This window comes from Salmo salar, chromosome ssa19 (assembly GCF_905237065.1).
Source record: "Salmo salar chromosome ssa19, Ssal_v3.1, whole genome shotgun sequence".
Classification (NCBI taxonomy): Eukaryota; Metazoa; Chordata; class Actinopteri; order Salmoniformes; family Salmonidae; genus Salmo; species Salmo salar.
The window spans coordinates 86,990,287-87,006,920 of record NC_059460.1 but is presented as its reverse complement, the minus strand read 5'-3'; the positions used below and the strand labels follow the sequence as shown (position 1 = coordinate 87,006,920).

The window sequence follows — 16,634 nt, the reverse complement described above, 5'->3', positions numbered from 1 at the left end:
AGAAACCCAGCCTAAAACCCCAAACAGCAAGCAATGCAGACGAAGAAGCACGGTATCTAGGAAAGACTCCATAGAAAGGAGCCTATGAAGAAACGGAGGAACCAGGCTCTGAGGGGTGGCCAGTCCTACATTCCAGTTCAGTGCATTCTAGTTCAGTACATTCTAGTTCAGTACATTATACAATTCCAGTTCAGTACATTCTAGTTCAGTGCATTCTAGTTCAGTACATTATACAATTCCAGTTCAGTACATTCTAATTCAGTGCATTCTAGTTCAGTGCATTCCAGTTCAGTGCATTCTACCATTCTAGTTCAGTACATTCTACCATTCTAGTTCAGTACATTCTACCATTCTAGTTCAGTGCATTCTAGTTCAGTACATTCTACCGTTTTAGTTCAGTGCATTCTACCATTCTAGTTCAGTACATTCTAGTTCAGTGCATTCTAGTTCAGTACATTCTACCATTCTAGTTCAGTACATTCTACCATTCTAGTTCACTACATTCTAACATTCTAGTTCAGTACATTCTAGTTCAGTACATTCTACCATTCTAGTTCAGTACAATCTACCATTCTAGTTCAGTACGTTGTACCACTCTAGTTCAGTACATTCTACCACTCTAGTTCAGTACATTCTAGTTCGGTACATTCTACCATTCTAGTTCAGTACATTCTACCATTCTAGTTCAGTACATTCTACCATTCTAGTTCAGTACATTCTACCACTCTAGTTCAGTACATTCTACCATTCCAGTTCAGTACATTCTACCATTCTAGTTCAGTACATTCTAGTTCAGTACATTCTAGTTCAGTACATTCTACCATTCTAGTTCAGTACATTCTACCACTCTAGTTCAGTACATTCTATCGTTCTAGTTCAGTACATTCTACCATTCTAGTTCAGTGCATTCTACCATTCTAGTTCAGTGCATTGTAGTTCAGTATATTCTACCATTCTAGTTCACTACATTCTAACATTCTAGTTCAGTACATTCTAGTTCAGTACATTCTAGTTCAGTACATTCTAGTTCAGTACATTCTACCATTCTAGTTCAGTACATTGTACCATTCTAGTTCAGTACAATCTACCATTCTAGTTCAGTACATTCTACCATTCTAGTTCAGTACATTCTACCATTCTAGTTCAGTACATTCTACCACTCTAGTTCAGTACATTCTACCATTCTAGTTCAGTACATTCTACCATTCTAGTTCAGTACATTCTACCATTCTAGTTCAGTGCATTCTACCATTCTAGTTCAGTGCATTCTAGCATTCTAGTTCAGTGCATTCTAGTTCAGTACATTCTAGTTCAGTACATTCTACCATTCTAGTTCAGTACATTCTACCATTCTAGTTCAGTACATTCTAACATTCTAGTTCAGTACATTCTACCATTCTAGTTCAGTGCATTGTAGTTCAGTATATTCTACCATTCTAGTTCACTACATTCTAACATCCTAGTTCAGTACGTTCTAGTTCAGTACATTCTAGTTCAGTACATTCTAGTTCAGTACATTCTACCATTCTAGTTCAGTACATTCTACCATTCTAGTTCAGTACATTCTACCATTCTAGTTCAGTACATTGTACCATTCTAGTTCAGTACATTCTACCACTCTAGTTCAGTACATTCTATTTCGGGACATTCTACCATTCTAGTTCAGTACATTCTACCATTCTAGTTCAGTACATTCTACCATTCTAGTTCAGTACATTCTACCACTCTAGTTCAGTACATTCTATCATTCTAGTTCAGTACATTCTACCATTCTAGTTCAGTGCATTCTACCATTCTAGTTCAGTGCATTCTACCATTCTAGTTCAGTGCATTCTAGTTCAGTACATTCTAGTTCAGTACATTCTACCATTCTAGTTCAGTACATTCTACCATTCTAGTTCAGTACATTCTGACATTCTAGTTCAGTACATTCTACCATTCTAGTTCAGTGCATTCTAGTTCACTATATTCTACCATTCTAGTTCACTACATTCTAACATTCTAGTTCAGTACATTCTACCATTCTAGTTCAGTACATTCTAACATTCTAGTTCAGTACATTCTAGTTCAGTGCATTCTAGTTCAGTACATTGTACCATTCTAGTTCAGTAAATTGAACCATTCTAGTTCAATACATTCTAGTTCAGTACATTCTACCATTCTAGTTCAGTACATTCTAGTTCACTACATTCTAGTTCAGTGCAATCTAGTTCAGCACATTCTAACATTCTAGTTCAGTACATTCTACCATTCTAGTTCAGTACATTCTACCACTCTAGTTCAGTACATTCTAGTTCGGTACATTCTACCATTCTAGTTCAGTACATTCTACCATTCTAGTTCAGTACATTCTACCACTCTACTTCAGTACATTCTACCATTCTAGTTCAGTACATTCTACCATTCTAGTTCAGTACATTCTACCACTCTACTTCACTACATTCTACCATTCTAGTTCAGTGCATTCTAGTTCAGTACATTCTAGTTCAGTACATTCTACTTCAGTACATTCTACCATTCTAGTTCAGTACATTCTACCATTCTAGTTCAGTACATTCTACCACTCTAGTTCAGTATATTCTACCATTCTAGTTCAGTACATTCTACCATTCTAGTTCAGTGCATTCTAGTTCAGTATATTCTACCATTCTAGTTCAGTACATTCTACCATTCTAGTTCAGTACATTCTAACATTCTAGTTCAGTACATTCTACCATTCTAGTTGAGTACAATCTAGTTCAGTACATTCTACCATTCTAGTTCAGTACATTCTAACATTCTAGTTCAGTACATTCTACCATTCTAGTTCAGTACATTGTACCATTCTAGTTCAGTACATTCTAGTTCAGTGCATTCTAGTTCAGTACATTCTACCATTCTAGTTCAGTATTTTCTACCATTCTAGTTCAGTACATTGTACCATTCTAGTTCAGTACATTCTACCATTCTAGTTCAGTACATTCTACCATTCTAGTTCAGTACATTCTACCACTCTAGTTCAGTACATTCTACCATTCCAGTTCAGTACATTCTACCATTCTAGTTCAGTACATTCTAGTTCAGTACATTCTAGTTCAGTACATTCTACCATTCTAGTTCAGTACATTCTACCACTCTAGTTCAGTACATTCTATCGTTCTAGTTCAGTACATTCTACCATTCTAGTTCAGTGCATTCTACCATTCTAGTTCAGTGCATTGTAGTTCAGTATATTCTACCATTCTAGTTCACTACATTCTAACATTCTAGTTCAGTACATTCTAGTTCAGTACATTCTAGTTCAGTACATTCTAGTTCAGTACATTCTACCATTCTAGTTCAGTACATTGTACCATTCTAGTTCAGTACAATCTACCATTCTAGTTCAGTACATTCTACCATTCTAGTTCAGTACATTCTACCATTCTAGTTCAGTACATTCTACCACTCTAGTTCGGTACATTCTACCATTCTAGTTCAGTACATTCTACCATTCTAGTTCAGTACATTCTACCATTCTAGTTCAGTGCATTCTACCATTCTAGTTCAGTGCATTCTAGCATTCTAGTTCAGTGCATTCTAGTTCAGTACATTCTAGTTCAGTACATTCTACCATTCTAGTTCAGTACATTCTACCATTCTAGTTCAGTACATTCTAACATTCTAGTTCAGTACATTCTACCATTCTAGTTCAGTGCATTGTAGTTCAGTATATTCTACCATTCTAGTTCACTACATTCTAACATCCTAGTTCAGTACGTTCTAGTTCAGTACATTCTAGTTCAGTACATTCTAGTTCAGTACATTCTACCATTCTAGTTCAGTACATTCTACCATTCTAGTTCAGTACATTCTACCATTCTAGTTCAGTACATTGTACCATTCTAGTTCAGTACATTCTACCACTCTAGTTCAGTACATTCTATTTCGGTACATTCTACCATTCTAGTTCAGTACATTCTACCATTCTAGTTCAGTACATTCTACCATTCTAGTTCAGTACATTCTACCACTCTAGTTCAGTACATTCTATCATTCTAGTTCAGTACATTCTACCATTCTAGTTCAGTGCATTCTACCATTCTAGTTCAGTGCATTCTACCATTCTAGTTCAGTGCATTCTAGTTCAGTACATTCTAGTTCAGTACATTCTACCATTCTAGTTCAGTACATTCTACCATTCTAGTTCAGTACATTCTGACATTCTAGTTCAGTACATTCTACCATTCTAGTTCAGTGCATTCTAGTTCACTATATTCTACCATTCTAGTTCACTACATTCTAACATTCTAGTTCAGTACATTCTACCATTCTAGTTCAGTACATTCTAACATTCTAGTTCAGTACATTCTAGTTCAGTGCATTCTAGTTCAGTACATTGTACCATTCTAGTTCAGTAAATTGAACCATTCTAGTTCAATACATTCTAGTTCAGTACATTCTACCATTCTAGTTCAGTACATTCTAGTTCACTACATTCTAGTTCAGTGCATTCTAGTTCAGCACATTCTACCATTCTAGTTCAGTACATTCTACCATTCTAGTTCAGTACATTCTACCACTCTAGTTCAGTACATTCTAGTTCGGTACATTCTACCATTCTAGTTCAGTACATTCTACCATTCTAGTTCAGTACATTCTACCACTCTACTTCAGTACATTCTACCATTCTAGTTCAGTACATTCTACCATTCTAGTTCAGTACATTCTACCACTCTACTTCACTACATTCTACCATTCTAGTTCAGTGCATTCTAGTTCAGTACATTCTAGTTCAGTACATTCTACTTCAGTACATTCTACCATTCTAGTTCAGTACATTCTACCATTCTAGTTCAGTACATTCTACCACTCTAGTTCAGTATATTCTACCATTCTAGTTCAGTACATTCTACCATTCTAGTTCAGTGCATTCTAGTTCAGTATATTCTACCATTCTAGTTCAGTACATTCTACCATTCTAGTTCAGTACATTCTAACATTCTAGTTCAGTACATTCTACCATTCTAGTTGAGTACAATCTAGTTCAGTACATTCTACCATTCTAGTTCAGTACATTCTAACATTCTAGTTCAGTACATTCTACCATTCTAGTTCAGTACATTGTACCATTCTAGTTCAGTACATTCTAGTTCAGTGCATTCTAGTTCAGTACATTCTACCATTCTAGTTCAGTATTTTCTACCATTCTAGTTCAGTACATTGTACCATTCTAGTTCAGTACATTCTAGTTCAGTGCATTCTAGTTCAGTACATTCTACCATTCTAGTTCAGTACATTCTACCATTCTAGTTCAGTACATTCTAGTTCAGTACATTCTACCATTCTAGTTCAGTACATTATACTATTCTAGTTCAGTACATTCTACCATTCTAGTTCAGTAAATTGAACCATTCTAGTTCAATACATTCTAGTTCAGTACATTCTACCATTCTAGTTCAGTACATTCTAGTTCACTACATTCTAGTTCAGTGCATTCTAGTTCAGTACATTCTACCATTCTAGTTCAGTACATTCTACCATTCTAGTTCAGTACATTCTACCACTCTAGTTCAGTACATTCTAGTTCGGTACATTCTACCATTCTAGTTCAGTACATTCTACCATTCTAGTTCAGTACATTCTACCACTCTACTTCAGTACATTCTACCATTCTAGTTCAGTGCATTCTATCATTCTAGTTCAGTACATTCTACAATTCTAGTTCAGTGCATTCTACCATTCTAGTTCAGTGCATTCTAGTTCAGTACATTCTAGTTCAGTACATTCTACTTCAGTACATTCTACCATTCTAGTTCAGTACATTCTACCATTCTAGTTCAGTACATTCTACCACTCTAGTTCAGTATATTCTACCATTCTAGTTCAGTACATTCTACCATTCTAGTTCAGTGATTCATTCTAGTTCAGTATATTCTACCATTCTAGTTCAGTACATTCTAACATTCTAGTTCAGTACATTCTAACATATCTAGTTCAGTACATTCTACCATTCTAGTTCAGTCACAATCTAGTTCAGTACATTCTACCATTCTAGTTCAGTACATTCTAACATTCTAGTTCAGTACATTCTAGTTCAGTGCATTCTAGTTCAGTACATTCTACCATTCTAGTTCAGTATTTTCTACCATTCTAGTTCAGTACGCATTCTAGTTCAGTACATTCTACCATTCTAGTTCAGTACATTCTACCATTCTAGTTCAGTACATTCTACCATTCTAGTTCAGTACATTCTAGTTCAGTACATTCTACCATTCTAGTTCAGTACATTCTACCATTCTAGTTCAGTACAGTCTACCATTCTAGTTCAGTACATTCTACCATTCTAGTTCAGTACATTCTATTCTAGTTCAGTACATTCTACCATTCTAGTTCAGTACATTCTACCATTCTAGTTCAGTACATTCTACCATTCTAGTTCAGTACATTCTACCATTCTAGTTCAGTACATTCTACCATTCTAGTTCAGTACATTCTAACACTCTAGTTCAGTACATTCTAGGTCAGTACATTCTACCATTCTAGTTCAGTACATTCTACCATTCTAGTTCAGTACATTCTACCATTTTAGTTCAGTACATTCTACCATTCTAGTTCAGTACATTCTAGTTCAGTGCATTCTAGTTCAGTACATTCTACCAATCTAGTTCAGTACATTCTACCATTCTAGTTCAGTACATTCTACTATTCAAGTTCAGTACATTCTACCATTCTAGTTCAGTACATTCTACTCATTCTAGTTCAGTACATTCTACCATTCTAGTTCAGTACATTCTACCATTCTAGTTCAGTACATTCTAGTTCAGTACATTCTACCATTCTAGTTCAGTACATTCTAACATTCTAGTTCAGTACATTCTACCATTCTAGTTCAGTGCATTCTACCATTCTAGTTCAGTACATTCTACCATTCTAGTTCAGTACATTCTACCATTCTAGTTCAGTACATTCTACCATTCTAGTTCAGTACATTCTAGTTCAGTACATTCTACCATTCTAGTTCTGTACATTCTACCATTCTAGTTCATTACATTCTACCATTCTAGTTCAGTACATTCTAGTTCATTACATTCTACCATTCTAGTTCATTACATTCTACCATTCTAGTTCAGTACATTCTACCATTCTAGTTCAGTACATTCTACCATTCTAGTTCAGTACATTCTAGTTCAGTACATTCTACCATTCTAGTTCATTACATTCTACCATTCTAGTTCAGTACATTCTAGTTCATTACATTCTACCATTCTAGTTCAGTGCATTCTACCATTCTAGTTCAGTACATTCTACCATTCTAGTTCAGTACATTCTACCATTCTAGTTCAGTACATTCTACCATTCTAGTTCAGTACATTCTACCATTCTAGTTCATTACATTCTACCATTCTAGTTCAGTACATTCTAGTTCATTACATTCTACCATTCTAGTTCAGTGCATTCTACCATTCTAGTTCAGTACATTCTACCATTCTAGTTCAGTACATTCTACCATTCTAGTTCAGTACATTCTACCATTCTAGTTCAGTACATTCTACCATTCTAGTTCAGTACATTCTAGTTCATTACATTTTACCATTCTAGTTCAGTGCATTCTACCATTCTAGTTCAGTACATTCTACCATTCTAGTTCACTACAGTCTACCATTCTAGTTCAGTACATTCTACCATTCTAGTTCAATACATTCTACCATTCTAGTTCATTACATTCTACCATTCTAGTTCAGTACATTCTACCATTCTAGTTCAGTACATTCTACCATTCTAGTTCATTACATTCTACCATTCTAGTTCATTACATTCTACCATTCTAGTTCAGTACATTCTACCATTCTAGTTCATTACATTCTACCATTCTAGTTCAGTACATTCTACCATTCTAGTTCAGTACATTCTACCATTCTAGTTCATTACATTCTACCATTCTAGTTCAGTACATTCTACCATTCTAGTTCAGTACATTCTACCATTCTAGTTCATTACATTCTACCATTCTAGTTCATTACATTCTACCATTCTAGTTCAGTACATTCTAGTTCATTACATTCTACCATTCTAGTTCATTACATTCTACCATTCTAGTTCATTACATTCTACCATTCTAGTTCAGTACATTCTAGTTCATTACATTCTACCATTCTAGTTCAGTACATTCTAGTTCATTACATTCTACCATTCTAGTTCAGTACATTCTAGTTCATTACATTCTACCATTCTAGTTCAGTACATTCTAGTTCATTACATTCTACCATTCTAGTTCATTCCATTCTACCATTCTAGTTCAGTACATTCTACCATTCTAGTTCAGTACATTCTACCATTCTAGTTCAGTACATTCTACCATTCTAGTTCAGTACATTCTAGTTCATTACATTCTACCATTCTAGTTCATTACATTCTACCATTCTAGTTCATTACATTCTACCATTCTAGTTCAGTACATTCTAGTTCAGTACATTCTAGTTCAGTACATTCTAGTTCAGTACATTCTACCATTCTAGTTCAGTACATTCTACCATTCAAGTTCAGTACATTCTACCATTCTAGTTCAGTACATTCTAGTTCAGTACATTCTAGTTCAGTACATTCTACCATTCTAGTTCAGTACATTCTACCATTCTAGTTCAGTACATTCTACCATTCTAGTTCAGTACATTCTAGTTCTATACATTCTAGTTCAGTACATTCTAGTTCAGTACATTCTACCATTCTAGTTCAGTACATTCTACCATTCTAGTTCAGTACATTCTAGTTCAGTACATTCTACCATTCTAGTTCAGTACATTCTACCATTCTAGTTCAGTACATTCTACCATTCTAGTTCATTACATTCTACCATTCTAGTTCAGTACATTCTAGTTCATTACATTCTACCATTCTAGTTCAGTGCATTCTACCATTCTAGTTCAGTACATTCTACCATTCTAGTTCAGTACATTCTACCATTCTAGTTCAGTACATTCTACCATTCTAGTTCAGTACATTCTACCATTCTAGTTCAGTACATTCTAGTTCATTACATTTTACCATTCTAGTTCAGTGCATTCTACCATTCTAGTTCAGTACATTCTACCATTCTAGTTCACTACAGTCTACCATTCTAGTTCAGTACATTCTACCATTCTAGTTCAATACATTCTACCATTCTAGTTCATTACATTCTACCATTCTAGTTCAGTACATTCTACCATTCTAGTTCAGTACATTCTACCATTCTAGTTCATTACATTCTACCATTCTAGTTCATTACATTCTACCATTCTAGTTCAGTACATTCTACCATTCTAGTTCATTACATTCTACCATTCTAGTTCAGTACATTCTACCATTCTAGTTCAGTACATTCTACCATTCTAGTTCATTACATTCTACCATTCTAGTTCAGTACATTCTACCATTCTAGTTCAGTACATTCTACCATTCTAGTTCATTACATTCTACCATTCTAGTTCATTACATTCTACCATTCTAGTTCAGTACATTCTAGTTCATTACATTCTACCATTCTAGTTCATTACATTCTACCATTCTAGTTCATTACATTCTACCATTCTAGTTCAGTACATTCTAGTTCATTACATTCTACCATTCTAGTTCAGTACATTCTAGTTCATTACATTCTACCATTCTAGTTCAGTACATTCTAGTTCATTACATTCTACCATTCTAGTTCAGTACATTCTAGTTCATTACATTCTACCATTCTAGTTCATTCCATTCTACCATTCTAGTTCAGTACATTCTACCATTCTAGTTCAGTACATTCTACCATTCTAGTTCAGTACATTCTACCATTCTAGTTCAGTACATTCTAGTTCATTACATTCTACCATTCTAGTTCATTACATTCTACCATTCTAGTTCATTACATTCTACCATTCTAGTTCAGTACATTCTAGTTCAGTACATTCTAGTTCAGTACATTCTAGTTCAGTACATTCTACCATTCTAGTTCAGTACATTCTACCATTCAAGTTCAGTACATTCTACCATTCTAGTTCAGTACATTCTAGTTCAGTACATTCTAGTTCAGTACATTCTACCATTCTAGTTCAGTACATTCTACCATTCTAGTTCAGTACATTCTACCATTCTAGTTCAGTACATTCTAGTTCTATACATTCTAGTTCAGTACATTCTAGTTCAGTACATTCTACCATTCTAGTTCAGTACATTCTACCATTCTAGTTCAGTACATTCTAGTTCAGTACATTCTACCATTCTAGTTCATTACATTCTACCATTCTAGTTCAGACCCGTTGACCGTCGCTGGAGGTTCCGGACTGTGAACCGTCGCTGGAGGTTCCTGGCTGTAGAGGCGCACTGGAGGCCTAGTCCGTGGAGCCGGCACAGGTGGCACCGGACTGTTGACACGCACTTCAGGAAGGGTGCGGGGAGCTGGCACAGGCCTCACCAGACTGCTGACAGGCTCTTCAGGTCAAATGCCGTGCAGAACACACCTACATAACATTTCTCTCCTCTCTCTCTCTCTCATCGCCTCCCTGACGGTCTCTGGCTCTTCAGGGCGAGTGCGGGGAGCTGGCACAGATGGCACCGGACTGGTGTCATGCTCTTCAGCACGCCTGCGCTGCAGCATACTCCTCGCCAAAGTCATTCTCCGATAACCCTCCTCACACTGCTCCATCGACTCCCAGGCGGGCTCTGGCTCTCTCCTTGGCTCCGCCGACCACCCCTCGTGCCCTCCCCCCCAAAACAAATCTTGGGGTCTCTGTGGCCGTGGTCCCCGGCGTCGTCGCTGTCCCCCTATGCTCCTTGGCGACTCCCACCAAGGAAGGGTCTTGTGTCCTCCCATGATTTCCTCCCAGGTCCAAAACTCCTTTACCTCCGTTACACGCTGCTTGGTCCTTGCTTGGTGGGACCAAGGTGCAGCGTGATTGGAGTTAACAGAAATATATGCAGATGTTTTTTGCATTGGATATATTTACCATTTCATATGGAGACAGAAACATAGACCTTTTACCTTATAGTAAGTAGACATAATTGCAAATGATTAAATTCTTCCAATATAAATAAAAAACAATAATTTAGTTACGAATTGAACTTTAATTAAATGAGTTGACTCTTCACATGGGATGATTTCACTGAACAACAAAAGTCTCTCTCAGTAGGACGTAGTACTGTGGTAAAGTCTCTCTCACTACACTGGAAGTTCACAGGAATATGACTTTTAGATTGCGGAAACGTCTATCGTACATGTCAGATTACAATACTGACCAATGGGGCTCCCGAGTGGCGCAGCACTCGCACTGCATCTCAGTGCTTGAGGCTTCACTACAGACACCTTGGTTCAAATCCAGGCTGTATCACAACTGGCTGTGATTGGGAGTCCCATAGTGCTGTGCATAATTGGCCCAGCGTGGTCCAGGTGTAACGGGTGTCGTTGGGAAGAGAGGACCAAGGCGCAGCGGGTTGCATGTTCATCATTATATTTTATTAAATAAATGTGAACACAGGAAAAACAAGAACACAAAGACCGACCGACCGACCGACCGACCGACCGACCGACCGACCGACCGTTTCACAGGCTACATAATAACAGCAGTGCGAAAATACAACTACCCACAAATCCCCAGGTGAAAACAAGCATCTAATATATGACTCCCAATCAGGAACAATGACGTACAGCTGTTCCTGATCGGGAGCCACACAAATCACCCAGAAATAAACAGACTAGAAAACCATAGAAAACCAACACTAGAACAATTACTCAAACCCCAGACTACATAAACCAAACACCCCTTAAATAACACACACAACCTGAACCATATGAAACAAATACCCCTCTGCCACATCCTGACCAAATAATACAATTCCTCCCTCTGCTGGTCAGGATGTGACACCAGGTTTGGTCGGTGTAGGCCCTCATTGTAAAAAAATAATTTGTTCTTAACTGACTTGCCTAGTTAAATAAAAGTTACATTAATACAAATAATTATATGTCTTCTCTCGACTGAGCCATTGATAATATTTTTTGCGATATTCCTACCTCGATAAACGTGGAGTCTAATGGAGGGTCTGCACATTTTTCCTATGTGCCTCTTCAGTCCAGGGTGCATTGGGGTGCCATTGGGGTGCCTCTTCAGTCCAGGGTGCATTGGGGTGCCATTGGGGTGCCTCTTCAGTCCAGGGTGCATTGGGGTGCCATTGGGGTACCTCTTCAGTCCAGGGTGCATTGGGGTGCCATTGGGGTGCCTCTTCAGTCCAGGGTGCATTGGGGTGCCATTGGGGTGCCTCTTCAGTCCAGGGTGCATTGGGGTGCCATTGGGGTGCTTCTTCAGTCCAGGGTGCATTGCATGGTGCCATTGGGGTGCCTCTTCAGTCCAGGGTGCATTGGGGTGCCATTGGGGTGCCTCTTCAGTCCAGGGTGCATTGCATGGTGCCATTGGGGTGCCTCTTCAGTCCAGGGTGCATTGGGGTGCCATTGGGGTGCCTCTTCAGTCCAGTGTGCATTGGGGTGCCATTGGGGTGCCTCTTCAGTCCAGGGTGCATTGGGGTGCCATTGGGGTGCCTCTTCAGTCCAGGGTGCATTGCATGGTGCCATTGGGGTGCCTCTTCAGTCCAGGGTGCATTGCATGGTGCCGTTGGGGTGCCTCTTCAGTCCAGGGTGCATTGCATGGTGCCATTGGGGTGCCTCTTCAGTCCAGGGTGCATTGCATGGTGCCATTGGGGTGCCTTTTCAGTCCAGGGTGCATTGGTGTGCCTCTTCAGTCCAGGGTGCATTGGGGTGCCATTGGGGTGCCTTTTCAGTCCAGGGTGCATTGGGGTGCCTCTTCAGTCCAGGGTGCATTGGGGTGCCATTGGGGTGCCTCTTCAGTCCAGGGTGCATTGGGGTGCCATTGGGGTGCCTCTTCAGTCCAGGGTGCATTGGGGTGCCATTGGGGTGCCTCTTCAGTCCAGGGTGCATTGCATGGTGCCATTGGGGTGCCTCTTCAGTCCAGGGTGCATTGCATGGTGCCATTGGGGTGCCTTTTCAGTCCAGGGTGCATTGGGGTGCCTCTTCAGTCCAGGGTGCATTGGGGTGCCATTGGGGTGCCTCTTCAGTCCAGGGTGCATTGGGGTGCCTCTTCAGTCCAGGGTGCATTGGGGTGCCATTGGGGTGCCTCTTCAGTCCAGGGTGCATTGGGGTGCCATTGGGGTGCCTCTTCAGTCCAGGGTGCATTGGGGTGCCTCTTCAGTCCAGGGTGCATTGGGGTGCCATTGGGGTGCCTCTTCAGTCCAGGGTGCATTGGGGTGCCATTGGGGTGCCTCTTCAGTCCAGGGTGCATTGGGGTGCCATTGGGGTGCCTCTTCAGTCCAGGGTGCATTGCATGGTGCCATTGGGGTGCCTCTTCAGTCCAGGGTGCATTGCATGGTGCCGTTGGGGTGCCTCTTCAGTCCAGGGTGCATTGGGGTGCCTCTTCAGTCCAGGGTGCATTGGGGTGCCATTGGGGTGCCTCTTCAGTCCAGGGTGCATTGGGGTGCCATTGGGGTGCCTCTTCAGTCCAGGGTGCATTGGGGTGCCTCTTCAGTCCAGGGTGCATTGCATGGTGCCTCTTCAGTCCAGGGTGCATTGGGGTGCCATTGGGGTGCCTCTTCAGTCCAGGGTGCATTGGGGTGCCATTGGGGTGCCTCTTCAGTCCAGGGTGCATTGGGGTGCCATTGGGGTGCCTCTTCAGTCCAGGGTGCATTGCATGGTGCCATTGGGGTGCCTCTTCAGTCCAGGGTGCATTGGGGTGCCATTGGGGTGCCTCTTCAGTCCAGGGTGCATTGGGGTGCCTCTTCAGTCCAGGGTGCATTGCATGGTGCCGTTGAGATTTTATAGAAAGAATCGAATGAAGGAATGTATAACGCTCCACCCAGCAGACTGTCGACCAGTCACGTTCACGTTGCTGAGCTGATTGTCAGTGTGTACGTCGAGAAACGCGCCTATTTTCCTCAAAAGTACATAATGTCACGATTCCAAAGCTAGATAGCAAGTTAATGATCTCACATCTCTGCAAAGATTTGTAATTTTGTACTTGTTGACGGAAATTCGTCCAATAGACTACCGTTCACTCCTTAAAGGTGAGCGCTACTTGTCCCGGAATTATGGAACGGCGTTGGGGTCTCTGGGTGTGGAACGGCGTTGGGGTCTCTGGGTGTGGAACGGCGTTGGGGTCTCTGGGTGTGGAACGGCGTTGGGGTCTCTGGGTGTGGAACGGCGTTGGGGTCTCTGGGTGTGGAACGGCGTTGGGGTCTCTGGGTGTGGAACGGCGTTGGGGTCTCTGGGTGTGGAACGGCGTTGGGGTCTCTGCTATGGAACGGCGTTGGGGTCTCTGGGTGTGGAACGGCGTTGGGGTCTCTGCTATGGAACGGCGTTGGGGTCTCTGGGTGTGGAACGGCGTTGGGGTCTCTGCTATGGAACGGCGTTGGGGTCTCTGGGTGTGGAACGGCGTTGGGGTCTCTGGGTGTGGAACGGCGTTGGGGTCTCTGGGTGTGGAACGGCGTTGGGGTCTCTGCTATGGAACGGCGTTGGGGTCTCTGGGTGTGGAACGGCGTTGGGGTCTCTGCTATGGAACGGCGTTGGGGTCTCTGCTATGGAACGGCGTTGGAGTCTCTGGGTGTGGAACGGCGTTGGGGTCTCTGGGTGTGGAACGGCGTTGGGGTCTCTGGGTGTGGAACGGCGTTGGGGTCTCTGGGTGTGGAACGGCGTTGGGGTCTCTGGGTGTGGAACGGCGTTGGGGTCTCTGGGTGTGGAACGGCGTTGGGGTCTCTGCTATGGAACGGCGTTGGAGTCTCTGGGTGTGGAACGGCATTGGAGTCTCTGGGTGTGGAACGGCGTTGGGGTCTCTGCTATGGAACGGCGTTGGAGTCTCTGGGTGTGGAACGGCGTTGGAGTCTCTGGGTGTGGAACGTGTGGAACGGCGTTGGGGTCTCTGGGTGTCAAAAACGTTACACGTCAAATAATGCTATTTGAAGCATGAAATAAGCTTGTTGACCTGACTATGACTGCACGTCACGTAATAATTTAACCCGTTCATACAGATTCATATGTTGAAATCACTGGATGTATTACACTTTAGAATTGCATTAGGGGGCATAGTTATTTCACTGTACAGCCTTACCCCATGTCATTGATCCACAATCCATAGGTATCAGTCTACTCAGTGACACCCAGAGAACATCGTAGCTCTTAATGCGGGACTCTGAAACCACTGTGAATTGAGACTTGTATTGTACCAGTCAACCTACTATGTGTATTTGTATTTATTATGGATCCCATGGATGGATGTTTTAGAGTCTGATAACTCTCAATAAGAGCTACGAGCTACGAGTCTGATATCTCTCAATAAGAGCTACGAGAAGGCTGATAAACCATGTCATTGATCCACAATCCATAGATAAGGCTATACAGTGAAATAATCCATAGGTAAGGCTAAATAATCCATAGGTAAGGCTGTACAGTGAAATAATCCATAGGTAAGGCTAAATAATCCATAGGTAAGGCTGTACAGTGAAATAATCCATAGGTAAGGCTAAATAATCCATAGGTAAGGCTGTACAGTGAAATAATCCATAGGTAAGGCTAAATAATCCATAGGTAAGGCTGTACAGTGAAATAATCCATAGGTAAGGCTAAATAATCCATAGATAAGGCTGTACAGTGAAATAATCCATAGGTAAGGCTAAATAATCCATAGGTAAGGCTGTACAGTGAAATAATCCATAGATAAGGCTGTACAGTGAAATAATCCATAGGTAAGGCTGTACAGGGAAATAATCCATAGGTAAGGCTGTACAGTGAAATAATCCATAGGTAAGGCTGTACAGTGAAATAAGGATGGCCCCAATGCAATTCTAAAGTGTAATACATCCAGTGTGATTTCAACAGCTTGTTAAATTAACAAATGATTTTTTTTTTGAATTCATACAACATTCCAAATATGTTTAGCATGATCTATTCCATTATGGCACTATCTGTATTCATTTGCATCACTTTCATTGAGACTTATTTTGAAGGCAAAATGCAAATTCCTCTATTGTGGCTAACTTCACATAGGTGGGTCCGACCATCATTAGTCAAATAAGAACTGTTTTATAAATTAAGGGTATTTTAGATTATGACACATAGTTAGCTAGCTAACTATAGCTACTGAAACAGATTGTCGTTTCGCTATGTTTCTGGGGAAGAACATTGTTTGCATCCATCATCTAGCTAGCTCTTTTTATGACCAGCGCTGTCCAGAGCTTGGGGAAGTGTGTCTGCGTTCGAGCGGCAGGTGAGCGAAACTGTCACGTCCTGACCCTAGTAAGATGTCAATTTTCTATAGTAGAGTAGGGCAGGGCGTGACAGGGTTTTTTTGGGGTTGTTCTATGTTTTCTATTTCTATGTTTAAGTTCTAGTTTTCCTATTTCTATGTTGGGATTGTTTGGGGGTTGATCTCTAATTGGAGGCAGCTGATCCTTATTGCCTCTGATTAGAGATCATATTTAAGTAGGGGTTTTTCTCTTCCTGTTTTGTGGGTTATTATTATTTTTTTGAGTAGTGTGTTTTTCCCTCGCTGCGTCACGGTTTGTTGTTTTGTGGTTTCAAGTATTTCAGTGTATTGCATTCAGTTTCACTTTTTCATAAATATGTGGAACTACGAACACGCTGCGTTTTGGTCCGATCCTTCAAA

The 16,634-nt window shown here is 40.6% G+C and overlaps 1 protein-coding gene across 1 annotated transcript in view; it reads right to left on the bottom strand.

Moving 5' to 3' along the window:
- Nucleotides 1–14,034: 14,034 nt before the first annotated feature.
- Nucleotides 14,035–16,634, bottom strand: part of LOC123728978 (extensin-like) — a 33,738-nt gene continuing 31,138 nt past the window's right edge. Inside the window, exons 2-3 of the mRNA XM_045701950.1 lie at nucleotides 14,586–14,891; nucleotides 14,035–14,496 (exon numbers count right to left, since the gene is read on the bottom strand). Coding sequence (XP_045557906.1) covers nucleotides 14,035–14,496; nucleotides 14,586–14,891 — 768 coding nt within the window. The remainder of the gene's footprint in view (nucleotides 14,497–14,585; nucleotides 14,892–16,634) is intronic.